The 18,569-nt window shown below is 41.3% G+C and overlaps 3 protein-coding genes across 3 annotated transcripts in view; 2 read left to right on the top strand and 1 right to left on the bottom strand.

Annotated features, from left to right (window-relative positions):
- The first annotated feature begins 2,131 nt into the window (after positions 1 to 2,131).
- xk (X-linked Kx blood group antigen, Kell and VPS13A binding protein) lies at positions 2,132 to 9,889 on the top strand. Its single transcript, XM_015007547.2, has 3 exons — positions 2,132 to 2,658; positions 7,515 to 7,777; positions 8,108 to 9,889. Exons 1-3 carry the CDS (start codon positions 2,414 to 2,416, stop codon positions 9,025 to 9,027), a joined length of 1,428 nt encoding a protein of 475 aa, XP_014863033.2. The 5' UTR covers positions 2,132 to 2,413; the 3' UTR covers positions 9,028 to 9,889.
- A 121-nt stretch (positions 9,890 to 10,010) lies between these two features.
- On the bottom strand, positions 10,011 to 12,638 carry LOC106930161 (dynein light chain Tctex-type 1). The gene is made up of 5 exons (XM_015007549.2): positions 12,505 to 12,638; positions 11,498 to 11,539; positions 11,285 to 11,408; positions 11,099 to 11,176; positions 10,011 to 10,624 (listed from the first exon to the last, which is right to left on the bottom strand). Exons 1-5 carry the CDS (start codon positions 12,541 to 12,543, stop codon positions 10,554 to 10,556), a joined length of 354 nt encoding a protein of 117 aa, XP_014863035.1. The 5' UTR covers positions 12,544 to 12,638; the 3' UTR covers positions 10,011 to 10,553.
- Positions 12,639 to 13,671: 1,033 nt separating this feature from the next.
- Positions 13,672 to 18,569, top strand: part of sytl5 (synaptotagmin-like 5) — a 50,345-nt gene continuing 45,447 nt past the window's right edge. Inside the window, exon 1 of the mRNA XM_015007552.2 lies at positions 13,672 to 14,135. The gene's annotated coding sequence lies outside the window, so the exon portion shown is untranslated. The remainder of the gene's footprint in view (positions 14,136 to 18,569) is intronic.

Genomic DNA, 18,569 nt, shown 5'->3' with positions numbered 1-18,569 from the left:
AACAATTTCAGGTAGACTAATAATATATAACGTCCTCTTGTCCGGAGAATATTGAAGATGTAATATCTCTCTTTAGATGTTGGATCTTATCAGCAGGTGAACATGCCAAAGACGTTTAACATGATCCATGGGTCTGTTTAGTTTCCATGGTAACCATCGGTAGTACTGGATGACAGAATGGAAACAACCTTTATTGTCCTGAAGAAGGAAAATTCAGGGTTAGGTTGTGGGGTTTTCGCAACATAAATGCTTGTTTAGCTATTAACAAATATTTCTGAGTGTATAGACATTTAGTAATCAAACTGTAGGCATCATTTTATAACTAATACTACCGGTCTCAAGCATCTGTAGACCTGGACGAGTCGTTCTGTAAAGATTTGACACCTAGAAGGCAGATTAATTAAAGTTGGAATCCATTATTTTCTCTGTTCTCTCTTCTGCTTCCCCAAGTCCACTTGCAATTTTAATTGGATAAAACCAAATTACTCCATGTTGTTCGTACATTGCATCTAAAAGTTAAAGGAAGCAGGTATCTGATAAAAATCTGTCCTGCCAGATGCCTGACACATGTTTAGATGTCCTGAATTATTCATAACATTCATTTCTGTATTTACTGACCTAAATTTATTTAAATTACTTTTTTTTATTACAGTCCAGTTTATATTTCTTGGTGCTGTGTTTCATTAATATATTTTCTTATTCACCTTTTATAATTTATGCTACTATGTAGCTGCACTTGTGTAACCTGAATCTGTTTAGTGTTAAGCTGACCTCAGACTGCAAAGGAAATTAGATCAAACTGTCCTCAGAGACAGACAGCCCAGATCCGCATGGAAGAAACCACACATAAATGTTCAACTTTGAAATTATTTGTGTAGCTTTCTGGTTGAAAGAATTCTGTATGAGTTGCAAGACTGAGAATATTAAAAAAAGATTTGTTTTTTCCTTTAAATTTATCAGTACTAACACCTTCCACAGAGGGCCTAAGATATAAAGCTATTACTGATAAATATTCACAGAGTCAGATCTGACCAGGGCCGATTCTAGGATCTGACCTTTAGGGGTGCTTAGCCCCTCGCAGGGCTAAGACCCATGAGAAGATATTCATTGGTGCGGTTTTCTAAATCTAACTGCTTATTTACATACATTCACAAACAAAATTAAGGGACATGTTGTTAGTAATTCATAGAATAAAAGAACAATGTTCATTTTACTCAAACATATAAAGAGTAAAATCAGAGAAACTTACATTTTTTTCCAGAGCTGTATACCTCAGGTAATCTTTGCGTTCACACTGCAGCCTGAAGTGACTCAATTCCGATTTTTTTGACGTAATGCGACCTGTATCTGATCTTTTCATGGCAGTGTGAACAGTACAGGTCGGATTCTTTTTCGAATGTGACCCATATCCGATACGTATCCGATTCAAATGCGACCTAACATCCAGGTCGCATTCATCCGAACTGAACGTCACTGATACTCGACAAATCTCACTATTCTGCGTCCTGATAAGAGCAAGAGGGAAGAAAAACAACAACCATGACGGATTATATGAGGATTAAGTCATTAATATGCTGCTCCAGCCGGACAACAACTTCAAATATGTAAGCTAAGCTCCATCGTTAGCCTCCATGTTTACTTCCGCAAACACTGAGCACTTCTTCTTTTTATGGCAGTTGACAGAACACTGGGAACGTTGACGCTATTGCGCCCTCTACTGCGCATGCGGGACACTTTCAGGTCGTTTGCTCGTTTAAACAATGCAGAACGCATACAGGTCGCATTTACTGGCAGTGTGAACGGCCCCGGCAGAAAAACCGGAATTGCCAAATTCTGCAGTGTGAACGCACCCTTTGGCAAGAGCAGAGACACCAAGATCCAAAGATTCAGAAGAGCTGAAGGTGGCTATTAAAGAGATGCTGATGGGGTTCAGCATCAGCTGATCATGCCTTCATGCCTCACACTAATCAGAAAGAAAATATTTCTGCGACAAAACTGCTCTTTTACTGGTCTTATGTATTTATTTATTTTTTTATTATCTGGGTTATTGGTTTTCAAGCTCTGTAAGTGAGTATAACTCTGAATAGTGCGTCTACTACATCATCTTCACTATTTAAACCTAATTGCCAAAATCAATTAATTTGCTCGAGTTGTTAAAAAACAGACTACATCGCTGCATGTCATCGCATCAACCTCGGTGTCACACAGCGACCCCTGCCGCAACTCTGTGGAGTAGCCTTGGCTGAGGACGCCTCTCCCTCCTCAGTTCGCTGATTAGCAGCTGCTGAGGCGGCGTGCCCGTATGGTGGCTCGACGCCGTCCGCACGGCTCGGTGGTTCCCGTAATGGACGCGAGGACCCGGGGCGAAGCAGCGCGCCGCATCCCCCCGGATGGCGGAGTGGAGTGAGTGAGGATGCGCTTCCCCAGCTCCATCTTTGTGTCGGTGTCTCTGTTCACGGCCGAGACCACGGCAGCGCTGTACCTCAGCACCACGTACCGGTCCGCCGGAGACCAGATCTGGCAGGGACTCACCCTCCTCTTCACGCTCGTCCCGTCCGTCCTGGTGCAGCTGACCCTCACCTTCATCCACCGGGACCTGAGCAGGGACAGACCCCTCATCCTGCTGCTGCACATCCTGCAGCTCGGTCCCATTGTCAGGTCAGAGCTGGCGTGTTTGTCTGTGGAGATGCAGTGGGTTCCTCCAGCTGTGCGCCGTGTCAGACGGGGACATGTCCCCGTCAGTGGTGTGTGTGTGTGTGTTTGAATCGTCTCTAACCTGCTTGTTGCTGAAAATGCTCTGCGCACATGTTGTTTGCATCCTCTCTGCCTTTGTCTGGTCGTCCTCATGTTGATGCAGTGTGATGCATGCGAGTGTCATTTAGATCGGAAGTAAACATCTGATCAATAGAGCCATCGATAAGTTCCACATTCCCCGTGACATTTGACAGCCAAGTCTTCACACCTTCATCAGAATCGCCCACTCAGTGCCTGATTCATGTCTGGAAATAGATAAATTCAGCACCACGCAGCTCAGCAACGATGAAGGAGCCATTAAACAAAACCTTCATCTCTGCGGTCTGACTGGACCATCTGGTTACAGGAACATGAGACTAATCTTGCTTTTAGAAAAAACACCTCCCTGTTGTGCGCACACACCCACACCAACTCTGTGATCAATGTGCAAACAGCAGTAGATCTACTTTGGTGTAAAACCGACTCACCACTCTAATATCTAGGCTGCGCTGTGACAGCTGACTTACTGGCTGATTTGCAAAGCCACTAAAAGTATTTTGCATCTGTTGTGGTTATCTGTGTTTAATCATCTTTGGTCGCTTTTAAAAGTAAGACCTTTTCACATCTTTAAACAAGATTGTAATTTTGTGGGATTTCATGTAGCATGCCGACACTAAACAGTCATCAACTATAAAAGAAAAAGATATACAGCATGGCTTTTCATTTTGTTTTTGCACTTAAAAATTGAAAAGTGTTGTATTTAGTCCCCAAATGAGTTCATACTGTGGAGAACCACCTTTTGTTCTACACACAACAAAAGTTTCACAGAACTTCACAGTGTTGAAAAGCTGCAATAAAACTATTATCAATTTGATAGATTGTGAAATGTTCAAATCTTGGGGGGCAAATATTACTAAAGCTACACAATACAGACCACAGGTTTGAGACCTTTATTTGCAAAACCACGCATAACTTTACTTCCTGATTGTGGGTTCCTGTATGTTGTCTACAGCTAGATAGTTGTAGATGTTTCACAGTCATGTTTTGTACAATAATCGTGTCTAGAACACCAATCATTCTTAAGGTACATGTTTGTTTTTGTTTTGAGTTTTTTATTTTTCAGTAATGGGGGGGGGAAAGGCAGCTTTAGTGTAGAGGGTTGGTTATTGTGCCAACCCACTCTGACTTGTGATCTTTATCTATGTTGTGTTTCTTGCGGTGAACCATATACAGCGAATGTGATGCAGTAAAGAAACCAACTTTGCAAAGTTATAAAACAGCAGGCTAAATGTAGCCATTGTTGCCACAAATTGTACACAAATGAAAATTGAATGTGCATAAAAATGTAACCTAAAAGAAGCGTACTTGATGGAGCAGAAGCTTTTTAAGTAAACGTTTAGTTTCTGCTTTTTTTTAAAAAATATATTCATTTTTGAAAAGAACATTCCGTAATAGAAAATCCTTTCCCATTTACCAGGAGTGCAGCCTCTTCTGCAAATGTTTTTTTTTATGACATATCTGTGTTTGTACAGACGGTGCCTTAAAGATTATAATGTTGGGCAGATATTGGAGAATGAGGAGAATTATTCGTTTTTCAGGTCTTCCTAATTATTGTGGTCGACTCTTAAAACTGAGTTATGAACATACGAGAGCTGCTGTAGAGCCCTAAATTACATTTCTACAGCAGCTCTGGAACGGACACTGTTTGCAGTCAAACCCCCTGAGCTGTTTGTGGGGTTTATGACTCGACATGTGGAGAAACTCTCCGTGTGATGACGCCTCAATCGAGACGGTTGTGTCGATGACTCGGTGACAACCTGCTTTGCTCTCTCGTTGTTTCCCTGTAGCAGTCTCTGTCCCCTCCAGAACTCATTGAATCATTACTCTTCAGACATTTACATCTTCCCTGCGTGAAGCACGGTTCTAAGAATAGCGCGCGTCACTGCAGGCTGCTTATCACCGACAGCACAAGCAGAGAGGGGAATGTCTGTCTCTGCTGCAAACAGCCAAAGTGGCATTTGCTTGTCTTATCCAGACACAACAAGGCTGAAATTATCTTCACCATTTTAACTCCGTCACTGCAGCTGTGACACCGATAGTTGTTGGGCTGGACTCTTAAAACGGCCTTCTCTGCTCTGTGAATTATTTCTAACTAGTTTTCTTTCTTCACAAATGCCCATTTCCTCTTTTTAGATGCTTCATGCAAAAAATGAACTTAAGTTCCTCTTGATAGTGCAGAAGTCGGATAAAATCATTTCAGTGCAAGGTTCGCAGTATGTTTACAGTTTTTCCTCCTGGAGTTTTAATCTGTTTTTAAGCACAAAGTCCACATTTAAAGGAAGTTAGTAAGGAAAGTGAGCAGAGGGACAAAAGTTGCACCAGAAGATCACATTCTCAACTATAGCTGTATTTATAGCATTTACACCAAAGTGACTTTGAGTCGACTGTAATCTTGATCCTGACCAAAATACCTTTTTAAAGTCAGATACGGGTCATGAGAATATCTGAAGGACGGCGTCTTTCTCCTCGTCGGTTCGGAGGCGTGACAGTGCAAGTTCCTCTTAGGCCGGTCAGAATAACAAGTTTCGTGATAAATTGTCCCAGAAGTTATTGCGATAAACGATAATAATATTGTTGTTTTGAGACCGTTTTCAATAGAAAGGCAACGGCATGATAATGTACACATTCTTGAAGCTCAATAAGCTTTAATTCATTGGAACTGGAAGACATTTTAAATATCCAAAATAAATAAACAAAACAACAACAAAAAAACAATTAAAATGAATTATGAAGTCTCTGTAAACAAAACTGTTCCTTCAAAAAAAAAGGGCTAGTTGAGACCAAAACACCAGACTGAAGAGTTTTTGGTAGAAAGAGAAAAATTATAAATTATGAAAACGGCTTGCTTTAATTTCTCATGCGATTAATTGATTTATTGTTTATTGTGGCATGCGCAGGTCCTTTCTTATTTCTCCCTCATGTACTTCCCTTTTTCTTTGTGTTCAATACCTTCCTGCTGTATAACTAACTTCCTTACAGTCTTGAGAAACTTGAACATTTTGTACTTTATAATGAATGTGAAGGACTTGGAGCTCCTTGTAATGTTGAATCTGAAAAAAATATAACATTTTTAAATGAATGTGTGGATCCCTTTTAGAACTACAACATGTTAAAAACCCCCTTCCACTCCGAATGCTTTAAGCACTCCAGTCGTGTGTCTGATTTTCACGGCGTGTTTTTGAGCAGATAAACATTTGGTCTCTCTGCAGACCTCTGGCTTCAATCCTGACGTCGTTTCTGTTTAACTGGCCGCTGATCAGCGCCGCTCCACCCTCAGCTCGTTTGCTCTGCTCTTCAGAGTCTTTAGTATTGGATTGGAAAATTACTGACTCTCCCTGGCAGTGATGGCTCTTTTGACCTCCATAATGACAAACTAGTAAAAGCTGATGTAAAATGACCCTGGCGGTAAAGTTACCTCGGGCTTATCGAGCTTCTGCAGCATCTCAGTGCTGCAGCGTTTCACTGTATGTGGTGAAACACTAATCAACGCTGTCGGTGTACGATGGTAGTAGACGCTGCAATGTATATATTTGTCATAAAAAAAACGTAAATGACTGGATTATTAAATGTAAGTAAAAATATTATCATCTCTGGCCAATGTTACAATTTGTGATTGATTAAAAAAAGTATTGATTGATCTCAAAACAGCTCAAAGTGTTCTGTAAACTCCTAAAAATACATTGTCAATTTGAAACCACGTGTAAATCGTAGGTGAATAATTTGACACTGAAACGTAAGATAAGGCAGAACAAAATTCAACATCAGTTTAAACAGTTTACGAATTATTATTGTTCAAGCTGTCAATACTTTATAAAGCATCAATAAGTAGTCATCATTTTCAAACATGTTTACTTGGTTGCAGGATCATTAATTGGTCACTTACAGCTTCTGTTTCACCTTTTAAATGCAAACGCTATGCAGAAATGCCCAGGTAAAGGTGAAAATCTGTAACCGGCTGCCAAAGACGTCCTTCCTTCACCTTTCTTGTGCACGAGATGCTGTAAATAATCTGAAACCAAGTCGGAGAAGAAAATGTTGTAGAATTAAGAATACACGTGAGCCAAAAATGAAATGTAATCGATCCAGGATAAATTCTCAGAAGTGAAAGTGAGGGGGAAAAAAATAATATCTAGCAGTTATGAAGCAGCCAACGTTTTCTCCAAAAACAAACCTTTACTATCTGAACTCAAACTTGCCTGAATATTTGGCTTCCGATGAATCACTGAACTAATATTTGGTCATATAACCACAGTTTCTCAAAACTGCTTCACGTCTGTGCTGCAAAAAGTCAAATCGCTTCTGTTAGGGAGTGATTTCAACCCAGGACCTCACAGCTTTTCTAAGAGATTTGATGGACTGCTCTGTAACATAAATCTTACTGGTGTGAAACCAGGATGCTGCTTGCTGACTGGTGTGTTTAGGGATATTCTCATTGAAACACCTATTTCAAGGGAATTTCCTCCTCAGCATAAGGAACATAATTCCAGTCTATTAATGGTTTATCAAGTGTTTACAGCTTCAATAACCGAACAATCTCCCTTCTCTTCATCTGAAGGGAAGCTACATACCTGAGGAACATCTTTTTTTTTCTTCTATAAAAGGTTTCACAGATGACAGTACATACAGCAGAAGCCAAGTAATTTTTATAGTCAGGAATGATATGCAACAGACTGAGAAATTCAGCATTAGTTTGTCGTTGCCTCTGCTCTCTGCTGCTCCAGGTGTCTGGAGGCGTTCTGCATCTACGGCAGCGTGGGCCAGGTGGAGGAGCCCTATGTCAGCATCACCAGGAAGAAGCAGATGCCCCGCGAGGGTCAGTCAGAGGAAGTGGAGCGGCAGGTGGGTCAGGCCGAGGGGAAGCTGTTCACACACCGAGCTGCGTTCTCCCGCACCTCTGTGATCCAGGCCTTCCTGGGATCGGCTCCACAGCTCACCCTGCAGCTCTACATCTGCGTGCTGCAGCAGGAGGTGTCCATCGGAAGAGGTGAGGAAGAGGAGGAGGAGGAGGAGATGCGTGGGGGAGGGATTAGTGCAAGTCTGTCACAAGCGCGCTACAGTGTGGGCTGAGCTGGATGTTGAGTCCAAGTGGAGTTATGCAACAACCCCACTGGTACAGATGATGAAAATGCTGCTTTTCTCTCTTAAATGCCTCTCAGGTGAAGAGCTTAGAGAGTCGGACTGTAACTCAGTGTTCATGCGAAAACTGTACATGGTGCTTTGTCCCTTGTGCTGTTGCATTTTATGTTTCTGACGTTGAGTCCTACACTTTTAACAGATTTTACCTCCTTCTTCTTTTTCTCCCGCTCTCCGTCAGGCACACTGATGGTGATCTCCCTTCTGTCCATCGTGTACGGAGCGCTGCGCTGCAACATCCTGGCCATCAAGCTCAAATACGATGACTACGAGGTGGACATCCGGCCCATGGCTTACCTCTGCATCTTCCTGTGGAGAGGCTTCGAGATCGCCACGCGCGTGGTGGTCCTGGTCCTGTTCAGCTCCGTCCTGCAGCTCTGGGTCCTGCCTGTGGTTTTCCTGAACTTCTCGGTGTTCTTCTTCTACCCCTGGATCCTCTTCTGGCATAGTCACTCACCGTTCCCCGAGAACATAGAGAAGACCCTCACCAGGGTGGGGACCACCATTGTGCTGTGCCTGCTGACGTTTCTCTACGCGGGCATCAACATGTTCTGCTGGTCGGCCGTGCAGGTGAAGCTGAACGACCCGGACCTCATCAACAAGTCCCAGAACTGGTATCGCATGGCCGTGTACTACATGGTGCGATTCGTGGAGAACGCCTCGCTGCTCCTGCTGTGGTACATGTACAAAACGGACTTCTACGACTTCATCTTCGCGCCTCTGCTGGTGCTGCAGCTGCTGCTGGCCTACGCCATGGCCGTCTTCTTCATGCTGGTCTTCTACCAGTTCTGCCATCCGTGCCGGAGGCTCTTCTCCTCCAGCATGACGCAGGGCCTCTGGGATTGCTCGTCCTTCCTCTGCGTCTTGTGCACCTCTGCTTCCCCTCACAGCAGGCCGACGGGGAGGGCGGCACTGGAGACCTCCGTCCACCAAGAACCGTCCAACCGTCCCGACACATCCAGCGACAGCGCAGACGACGTGCCAAACGACACCACGTACGATGTTCTCAATGACACGATCTACGACGTTCCTAATGTGGAAAACAGTGTCAGAGGTGGAGTCAACGGGGATGTAAGCCACAGTATGTCCTGCAACGTCTGAAGCATCACAGCAGTCCCAATGTGCCACTCAGCAGACTTTTCGTAACCTTTAAAGTGCCACACGTGTCCCTCTGTTGGTCTTACAGTCCTCTGATCTCATATTTCAATGTCTGCTTTTAACAAAAACAAGACAATTATAGATTCATTGTGGCTACAAACAAACAGATATGATGATCGCTCATATTTCCAGCAAGCACCTTCCTCCCTGCAGCCTTTAGGCCATGCTGTGTAGGGATAACCTCGAGCCAATGCATTTAATCTGATTGTATTAGTGTCCTGTTTTGGCATGGATGCATGCAGTTGTCCGACCTCAGATGAGGTGCAACAGCTTTTAAGAAGGAAACTCGCCAGTTTTATGGCTGCAAGCAATCAGCTTTTTTTTTTTTTTTACTCCTCCAATAATAGCTTTACGGTTACCACACTCTGCTTCTGTGATGCGCTCATGCTTGACGACGAGATGTTTGATCCACTTCACATACTACTGTAAAGCACAGGCATTTCCAAGAAGCATCAATATGTATTTTGCACGTTTACATAAGAAAATGTCTTTTTACTCAACAGTCGAGCAGCCATAGTGACGTGAAATGCTTTCTGTCTCATCACTTTGGATATTCAGAGTGCACAAAATAGATGTAACCGTGAAAAGAAAAACCACTAAAAAGTTGCTTGTTTTCAATCTTAAATGTAACTTTACATTTGAGAGAATCAGTGTCTTTGCACCGTGTCTGCAGAGGAATTGCCAGAATGCTTCTGTTCGTACAAATACGCAGCCTTTAATGCCAAAAAATAAAACATTCTGAGACACTTAAAGTGTTATAAAAGATAAATACCTAGTTAAAAATAAATCTAGATTTATATGTGAAGACTGCGCCCGTTTTGTTTTCATGTTGTGCTGTGTTGACATCTAGTGGCCAATTACTCAAACTGCAAATATATAATTTTTTTTTTTTGCTTCAAGTAAAAGAAACAACGTACACACACTAGTAAAATATGGACAATCACATTTATTTACTGAACATCAATAGTTTTGAAGCTGCATTCAAGGAACTTAACCCAGAAAATGAGAAAAGACCTCTGAACTACATGCACAGAACAAATAACCTCAATATAAACTAATAGAAAACACTTTATAGTAAATTAACATTTACAAAAACGAGGCTTTTTTCTTCTACGCCTTTCTGCGTTGTGCAAAATCAGGAAATGTAGTCTAACCTTTTAATCTTCAATGAGGTATCATGACGTTTAGCATTTTCTAAGTATAAATAAGAAAGTACAACTATTGCAAAGAGGATTGAGACCAATTAGTGTTGCAGACTGTCATTTATTTTTGACTGACGATAGGTTCTACCAGTCCGGTTTTCTGAAAATAACCTTCATCCACACGGACACCAGTTCACATACGCAGAGCTGCCCGAGGGGAGAAATCGAGTCCCGGGAGGACTTCGTCTCTGGACCTGGCGTCGCTTTGATCTCGGCTTCGGAGCTGACGGCGCTTGGAGGGAGAGCGTCTGCAGCTCGGCGCCGCTGTCACATCGCCACAGCAAACACACTGACCACACAGTAGATGGTGCGGTTCTCCCACCGGACCGTGCAGCTTCCTGGAAATGTAAGAAAACCAGCTGCTTCATGGAATATATTGCAATTTAACTCCAAAAATGTAGCCTTCAGACAGAATCAACAGCTTAGATGGCTACAGAAATTAGCAACATTATCCAAGCAGTCAAACTGCAATCAACGCAAGAGGTTTGTGAAACAATGTGTTTCTTTGATGTAGCTTGTTTCAAATTATACAGTTTGAGATGAAATCATCAAAGAAAAGAGCAGCTTGTTTGAACATGACTGGTTTACTTCCATCCTTAAGAACTTGTTACTGATCATGAACCGTACAAATTTAGCATTCTCTCTTAATTCTCATGGCGCACCTTTCAATTGAAATAAATGTTAGCTTAATACTTTGGAATGACTTTCCAAAGCATTGGTTTTAGTCTGTGATTTTAAAGATATTCAAATAAAACCATCAGCAGGTGCTTTTAGCACTCAGTGCCACACAACCCAGCTCTACTGCCTCCTACCGTCTGTAGTGGTGTCCCAGTAGCAGGAGTTGGCTGTGTGGAGACCTGCACCGCTCTTCTGCATGATGGTACAATTCACTGAATCGCAACAAACAGTGTTACACATATGCAGATTACACTTTATGTGTTTCATCAAGTGCAAGCTTTCTACGTCATCACATGTGGATGATGCAAACGGCGGCTCACCGATGTATTTGAAGGGGCGACCCTGCTTCACCAGGTGAGTCAGCGAATGCTCAACGATGTTGGCGGTCCACTGGTTCACTTTGTTGTGGTTATAGTCCGTTCCGCCGATCACTCCTTCGATACACTGAGGCAAAGCGACAACCAGGGGGATTTTCACCTGCACTGCATTTGAATGAAGTTTGGTACTCATAATTTTAAGGTGTAAAATCTTACCTCCTTCACCAAGACGCTGGTCTCGTCAGTGTTGAAGTTGCCCTGCAGGATTGTTTTGAAAGAAATGCAATGGAAGGAAACATGAAGTTGGTTTTACAGAACAGCAAACCACTCTTTTTTTATATATATATTTAGTAGTATAGGTTGAATGTCATATCAACTATAATGACTACCACTGCAACAAAGTCAAAAAGCAGCAATATACAGAACAGTTAATTCAGTTTATATGGAATTTATTTTCTCTTTGCTACATTAACAGTTTTTAGACTTTGTAGAAGAGGAAGAGCAGACTGATGACAATCTTTAAATAACTTGACCCATAGAAATCATCTACAAGGTTTAGTAACAGCTTTACATGTTAAAATGATCTAAAATGAAACAAAAATTAATAAAAAAAATATTTCCAGATTCATTCACAGCTATGATTGTGACAACACAAAGGTTAAGTTGGCTTTAAATTTAGCAAAATATTGGTCAGCTCAGTTTAAAAACCCATGTTGTAATCTGAATCTTATCCTACTAGTAAATGACTAGTAGGATAAGATAGTAAATCTTATCCTACTAGTAAATCATATTTAAGGAGACATTTTAATTCATAACTTATTTTTTAATGATTCAAGCACAGATCAACCATAAACCCTGATTTGACAACGTTAAGAGGCCAAAAAGGCACAGAAATAACTGTCTTACATTTGTCTTGTTCTGAGTATAAGTGCAACATCAAGTGATTGATTTTTTTTTTTAGTTTAGTTATATATTACCCTCTGCTTTATTGAATTAAATCATGTTTAAGTAAATATATTGTCCCTCAGTTAGTACACCTGTCATTGTGTCTTTTTTTTTTTAATATCATAGATGTTAAACAAAGAGAAAATGATGCTGAGAGCAACCACACCCATCAGCGAACTGACTGAGCTAACGGCTAACTGCTTTGACAAACGGACACGGATTTAAAACGTTGACCGTAGAGCTTTTTATAAATGTATAAGAATAAAAAATAACTTCACATCATCCCCAGAGGTGTACTCCTCCATCCCTGTCAGCATACAAAACACCGCCCGTCTCTTTGTGATGATCCCTGATGACTGCTGTTTTTCCTGTTGAAACGCTTCTTCTTCTTCTCTATGAGAGGTCTACGCCGAGTGTTGGCGCCGCCTACTGGGATGAATTATGAGTGCGCCGTTCGTTATTTAGGTTTCAGGGATTCGTAAACTCCGTTATGTCTTTTTTTCAGTGGAATGAGACTCTGGTAGGGGGGAAAAAGTTTCTAATATATCAGTTAGTTTAATTTGCACTTCTGGATTCTTACTTTTGAGTCTGAACAAATGACCACCTTCTTAAGGGAAGTTTCAAAATCTATATCGCATGCAATAATTTTATAATTGCTCAGATACCTTAGAATCCTTTGGATACACACATTTTAACAGCTGGTATTGGAAATGAACCATCAAGATCTGTTTTAATGTCTTTAATTTAAATTTTCTCCTTCTGTTTTTTTCTTCTTCCTTAAACAAACGTTTCATTTAAAGTGTCTCAGTTTGTTCTGAAATATCTCTTTTAGGACAACCATTTAGCTAGAAATAGAATATAATATAATAGAATAGAATAGAATAGAATAGAATAATCCTTTGTTGAGCACATATACAAGATGAGAGAAATGATGCTTCTCCACTATCACAGTGCTTGCATAGTGTTAGATATTGCTGCAAAGGTATTATTGACTGAATGGGTTCAATAGGCTTTCTTTCACAATTTTCTACCACTATAAACACAAACCGAGTGTCTTTTCTGTCTGTCTGTCTGTCTGTCTGTCTGTCTGTCTGTCTGTCTGTCTGTCTGTCTGTCTATCTATCTATCTATCTATCTATCTATCTATCTATCTATCTATCTATCTATCTATCTATCTATCTATCTATCTATCACACAATAAAAGTAAATTTAGGCCAATAACAGTGACCAGAAGCCAATTTTTCATCAGCTGTCTCTCTATATGTGAGTGTAATTCAATAAGAGCAGCTTTGAGAGAAGTGCATTAGATCACGGAGCTCTCAAACAAGGTTATTCCTTATGTACCACAACAGCAAACGAGATCAATATCTGTTGATCTCATCTGTGTCTCACAGCGCTGTTTATCTAAACTGACCAGTGTTTCATCCGGACCTCCAGTCCCCACGGTCACTGTGCGGCTGGCAGCTCCACTAAAACAGACCCAGACTCCCAGCGGATGGCAGCAGGGAAATCCACGGTACATAATGTGGGCTGTGACAATGGGGAGATTCCCACAGCTCTGCAGCGATCTGCTGCTCTGAGCGAAATTATCTACGGATTCATTCATAAAGTCCGCAAACATGGGAATAAAACTCGTATTGACAGAAGAAGAAGAAGGAAAGGAAAAAGGGAAAATAATAATAATAATAATAAAAACACATCTGTGAGGTTGCGTGCGTGCCCCCCACACGCACGCACACACACTGACACGCACACCACGCCCCCTCCTGTCGGGAACACCCTGGCGGTGGATCTCAGCCTTCAGACGGCGCTCAGACCCACCGACAGGCGGACACGCTCGGCGCGATTCCCGGACTGATTTCCTCAGCACTGCCCCGCTCCTCTGCTGGAGAATCCCCGCAGCCGCCAGGTAAGGCTCCCCTCTGCCGGTCAGCCCAGTGCAATTTTTATTACTGTTATCAGGCTTCATGTGGCCAGCCGCTGTCGCCGGTTTGCAGTTCCTGGTTTATTCTTTCTTTCTGTTCGGTTTTTTTTTTTATTATTATTATTATTTTTTGAGTGATTTCTTGTTTTGGATAGAGGAGGAAAGGATGGGAGGGGGTGCTTTTCCGTCCATCATCACGACCTCGGTGGACCGGGAACACATTACTGGGAGCAGACAGCCCACTTCCCCTGCAAAGTTAGGCGCGTTTAGGCAGGTGCAATGCAGCAGGAAAGCTCCTTTTCCTGCTTTCAGCCGCCTCCACTGGCTCCGACAACAGATGAACCAATGCATTAGTAAAACACTGATCCGTAGCACTTTAACTTCTTCCATGCAGGGAGGTGGAGGTGATTAGATCAAATGATAAAAGTGGGTTTAAATGCCAGGACAAGAAGAAGGGAGCACTTTAGCAGGTGTGTGTGTGTGTGTGTGTGTCTGTGCTTGTTTGATGCTGACCCTGCTCACGGGTTCCCCAGGATGTCCCCTCAGGGCTGAATGGTGTTTCTGGAAAAGGTCACATGCTGCTGCTGCTGCTGCTGCTGCAGGGTTAGATGACACAATGCACTGAGGAAGACACAGGCTGACCTCATTCCACTTCGCAGGTTTTTTGGTTCAGATCGGCAGATATGATGATGTGAGATGGGAGGAGATGCAGATGTTTGTATTGTCGGACTAATTGTTCATAATTGAAGCCCCCTGCATATGATCAGAAAGATCCGGATTTTACGTTGAGTTAAGCTGAATGTTTAGTTAACATATTTTGTGTGCAACAAAACATGAGTGTTTTGTTGCACACAAAATATGTTGTGTGCAACAAATCGCCTCGTCCAGATAAAAAGACGAGGCGATTTGTTACGTTCAGAGCCAGAATGAATCCAGATTAACTGAGAAAGGATGCAGAACTGTTGAGGGTTTTATTTTATTTTATTTGACTTTTTTGAGTATATCTTTTTTTACTTTCACCTCTGATCTTGTCACTAAAATTAAAATATTTTTTCTCCACTTGTGGTTTAAGGAGTTGTGAATTACTCTGGATTTTTTTTTTTTTGTATATACACACAGCCTTTTGGCATCAAGCATTGATCTGTATCCAGTCTGAGCTGCCATGGCGAAGTAAAAATATTACAAAGATATATTCAGCTTTTCCAAGTAGCTATTTCGCTTGTCAGATGCATTTGGCTGCTGGCCTAAGTGGGTACTTACACTGAGTGAGTAGCTACAGAAAACATGTTATTGCAGTAAGCAAAGTGTGTGTGTGCTTATAGCTCACGCTCCGTCAGAGCTTGTGTGAACAGTGTTCAGGTGCTGCCACATATTCTCACTTGGATTTGGTTCTTTACTTTGACTGGGCCATTATTACACTTGAAGATGCTTTAATCTAAACCCTCCCATCGTAGCTGAACCTCTCTCATCGTCTTGAGTGTTTTGCAGCCTTTAACAGACCACTCATGTTCACATCATTGCTGACTGTTGCGTCCTTGTTTGTAAAATAAACCCACAGCATGATGCTGCTCTGGCTGGATATGTTTTATTATGGCCTAACTTTGTTCTGTTGCTTTTCTAGATGAAATTTGCTTAAAAAAAATTCAAAATTTCATTATAAGACATTTGATGCTGACAAGAAGCTACAAATAATCTGTTATTTAGGTGAATATTGGTTTCACTTGATTTTATTAGGGGCATCAGATTGAATACATTATGCACACCATGCTTTTTTCTATTTTTGTTGATGAATAAACATTTAAAAATCATGTTACACTTTATAGTTTTGCACTACTTTCCTTAGCTGTATCACAATGACGAAAAGCTCTTTAGAAAAACTAAAAACCTTTCACTTCCAATGCAACAAAGTATGGAGAAGTTTAAGGATATGAATATTTTTTATGCCACTAGACTTAAAGTGCTGTCATAATATTGTGTGGCATTACTGTGACAACGATAAAAGTGACTATCTACTACCCCTTCTCACATAAAGAAGCATAATTTGTATCACTAAACTGCACACAGTAACAGCATTTAATCATATTTTCAAATGTATTGACATGTAATGATATTGCCATTGAACAAACAGTGGAGAAAATACCAAAGCTAACAATTCCCACAGACAGTCTCGGTGGTTTTAAACATCATCATGACAACAATAAATCAAAAATATGACGTAATAAATGATAAACGATGTGATAAATATCCACTCTTATTGTCTCTAGGCATGTTTTTCTGGTTCAAATGATCTCTGCTAAGAATGTATGCTGCAGTGAATTTCACAAGCAAGAAGCCAGGGTTCAGTTTAAGATATCCTATTATATTATAATTTGTCACAGTGGCACTCCTCCAAATTGGTTCATTTGGCTTCCATAAGCAAAAAAGATGCCGTATCTGCCGCGGCTGTTTTTATCATTGTCACAGGAATACCTCCCTAATGATAACTGAGCCTTTGCACAGCACTCAGGCTGGAGGGAGAGGGGGATGAGGATGGGGAGGGGGAACAAATGGATGAATAAAGCAGCAGAGAAAGCTGGCGAATGCAGGGATTCCCTAATTTTTCTCCGTGCAGGCACCGAGGCTCAGGCAGCAGAGCGAAAAGAAACCCCTGGGGAGAGCAGTCACACAGCATTAGAGGGCTGCATCTCCACGATGAGGCAACTGAGAACGGAGCCCCTTCAGCACCACGACGTGAGCGTACGCTGACAGATATAGACGCAGTATTATAGCAGAGGTTTCACCCTGTTTGACTGTGACTGTGTCACAGGTATTCCAGGCTACGGAGCTGTCCGTTAGGTCATAAGTCGCTTTTACTTTCTGTTATTTGAGCAGCCATAAAAAAAACAACTTTTGTTTACATACAAAGAACATATTAAGGTGTAGATATGAAGGAAATCTGAGACGCACCACCCTGCATTCATGACTCAACATAAATTTAAGGTTAACTTCTATTTATTTTGCAGTAGCAACATTTTCCCAGAAAATAAAAAATAATTTCCCCCAGCAGCTGAAGCATTTCTTATAAATGTTTATAATTTTCTAATAACAGCATTTTGAAACTTTTATATATAAGGCGCTCGATTGGCGTCACATGAAGCTTAGATTTTCTTTGTACGTTACTCACTAATTGCTATTTTAAATCTGTTTTTGTTTCTTATTGGACAAGAGAAGCCTTTGTTTTTTATAAACACAACAATCAAACATTTTTTTAACAACACTCAGACAATATGATTGAGGACAGAAATGTGAACACGGGTTGTATTCAAGAAAACGGTGGCGTCGCCTTGTTGTTGGAGATTAAAAATAAAAACAAATTCTGCAACTTACATTGAGGAGTGACTTGTTATCCATCCATATTCTATTTCCTTTATCCAATATAAGGAAACATGTGTTTCCTTATATTGGATAAGAGATGGATTAAACCCTGGACAGGTCACCAGTCCATCACAGTGACTTATCATCTCAGCAGAATGTTGATTTAATACTAAAAGGTAAATTGCCATAAGATACTTGTTTTAAAACAACAAAATGAAGTTGTCTTTGTTTCTAAGCAGGTAGTTGTTGAAGGACACATAAAATGTCCTCAAATTGCATCTCTTAACTGAAATCTTTTCTTCATTTTTCAGTCAAGCGTCATCTGTAGTTGGTATTTAGGTCCAAACAAAGTATTCAGCAGAAACTATTAGCATGTATGTTAGTTTCTTTTTTTTTGAAAAAGTATAAACTGTTTGTTTTTGAGATGAACTGAATTAGCTGGTAGTCCAGTTTAACCTCTAGCAGTATCTTAGTTCAATATCTAAAGTTGAATTGAACACGTTTTAGGCGTTGGATCGTGATTTTTGCTTCATTTCGTGCTCCATTGATGCCGAACTGGTAAATAGTTTGTGTTTTAAGCGTGCATCTGTTTTCATGTCTGAGATGCATGCGTAGCAGTCTCTGACACATGAGAATGATCTGCTAAGAGACAGATTAGATCCAGATTAAATCTGCTGATAGCCTGAGCTTCTGTATCTGCGCTAATCAGAGCTGCTGTGCTGAATGAGATCTGCTCCCTGGAGGGCAGTGTTTTGTGGGGTTTCCCTCCCTTCCTCCCACTCGCTCTGAAGCCGTTCCTGTCCATCGCTTCACAAAGTGTGCTGCTGCTGCTGCTGCATGGCGATTTTACATGCAGCCTAAAGCTCCATTTGGGCTCTGAAATACATCACACCTCTCTTCAGCCTGGGCCGCAGCGAGGCAATCAGTGGGAAACCTATAAACACGACATCCATACTCATGCTGCTGCTAGAAGAAGAAAAAAGAAACTAAAAGCAGAAATGCAATTTGGAGGAAGAAATGGTTTGGCTGAGTAATAGATTGCAGTGATGTCAGAGGGCGCTGCTT

Source organism: Poecilia mexicana, unplaced genomic scaffold (genome assembly GCF_051168715.1).
Source record: "Poecilia mexicana isolate PSO_F unplaced genomic scaffold, ASM5116871v1 scaffold_2, whole genome shotgun sequence".
In the NCBI taxonomy this organism is placed as follows: Eukaryota; Metazoa; Chordata; class Actinopteri; order Cyprinodontiformes; family Poeciliidae; genus Poecilia; species Poecilia mexicana.
This window is presented reverse-complemented; position numbering and strand designations above follow the sequence as displayed.

Excerpts from the sequence above, each read along its gene's own strand:
- xk (XM_015007547.2), top strand. The coding sequence starts at position 2,414 with ATGCGCTTCCCCAGCTCCATCTTTGTGTCGGTGTCTCTGTTCACGGCC. Across the intron at positions 2,659-7,514 it reads CAGCTCGGTCCCATTGTCAG|GTGTCTGGAGGCGTTCTGCA; the intron begins GTCAGAGCTGGC and ends CTGCTGCTCCAG. Across the intron at positions 7,778-8,107 it reads GGAGGTGTCCATCGGAAGAG|GCACACTGATGGTGATCTCC; the intron begins GTGAGGAAGAGG and ends GCTCTCCGTCAG.
- LOC106930161 (XM_015007549.2), bottom strand. The coding sequence starts at position 12,543 with ATGCTGACAGGGATGGAGGAGTACACCTCTGGGGATGAT. Across the intron at positions 11,540-12,504 it reads AGTACACCTCTGGGGATGAT|GGCAACTTCAACACTGACGA; the intron begins GTGAAGTTATTT and ends ACAATCCTGCAG. Across the intron at positions 11,177-11,284 it reads TCGCCCCTTCAAATACATCG|TGAATTGTACCATCATGCAG; the intron begins GTGAGCCGCCGT and ends GTTGCGATTCAG.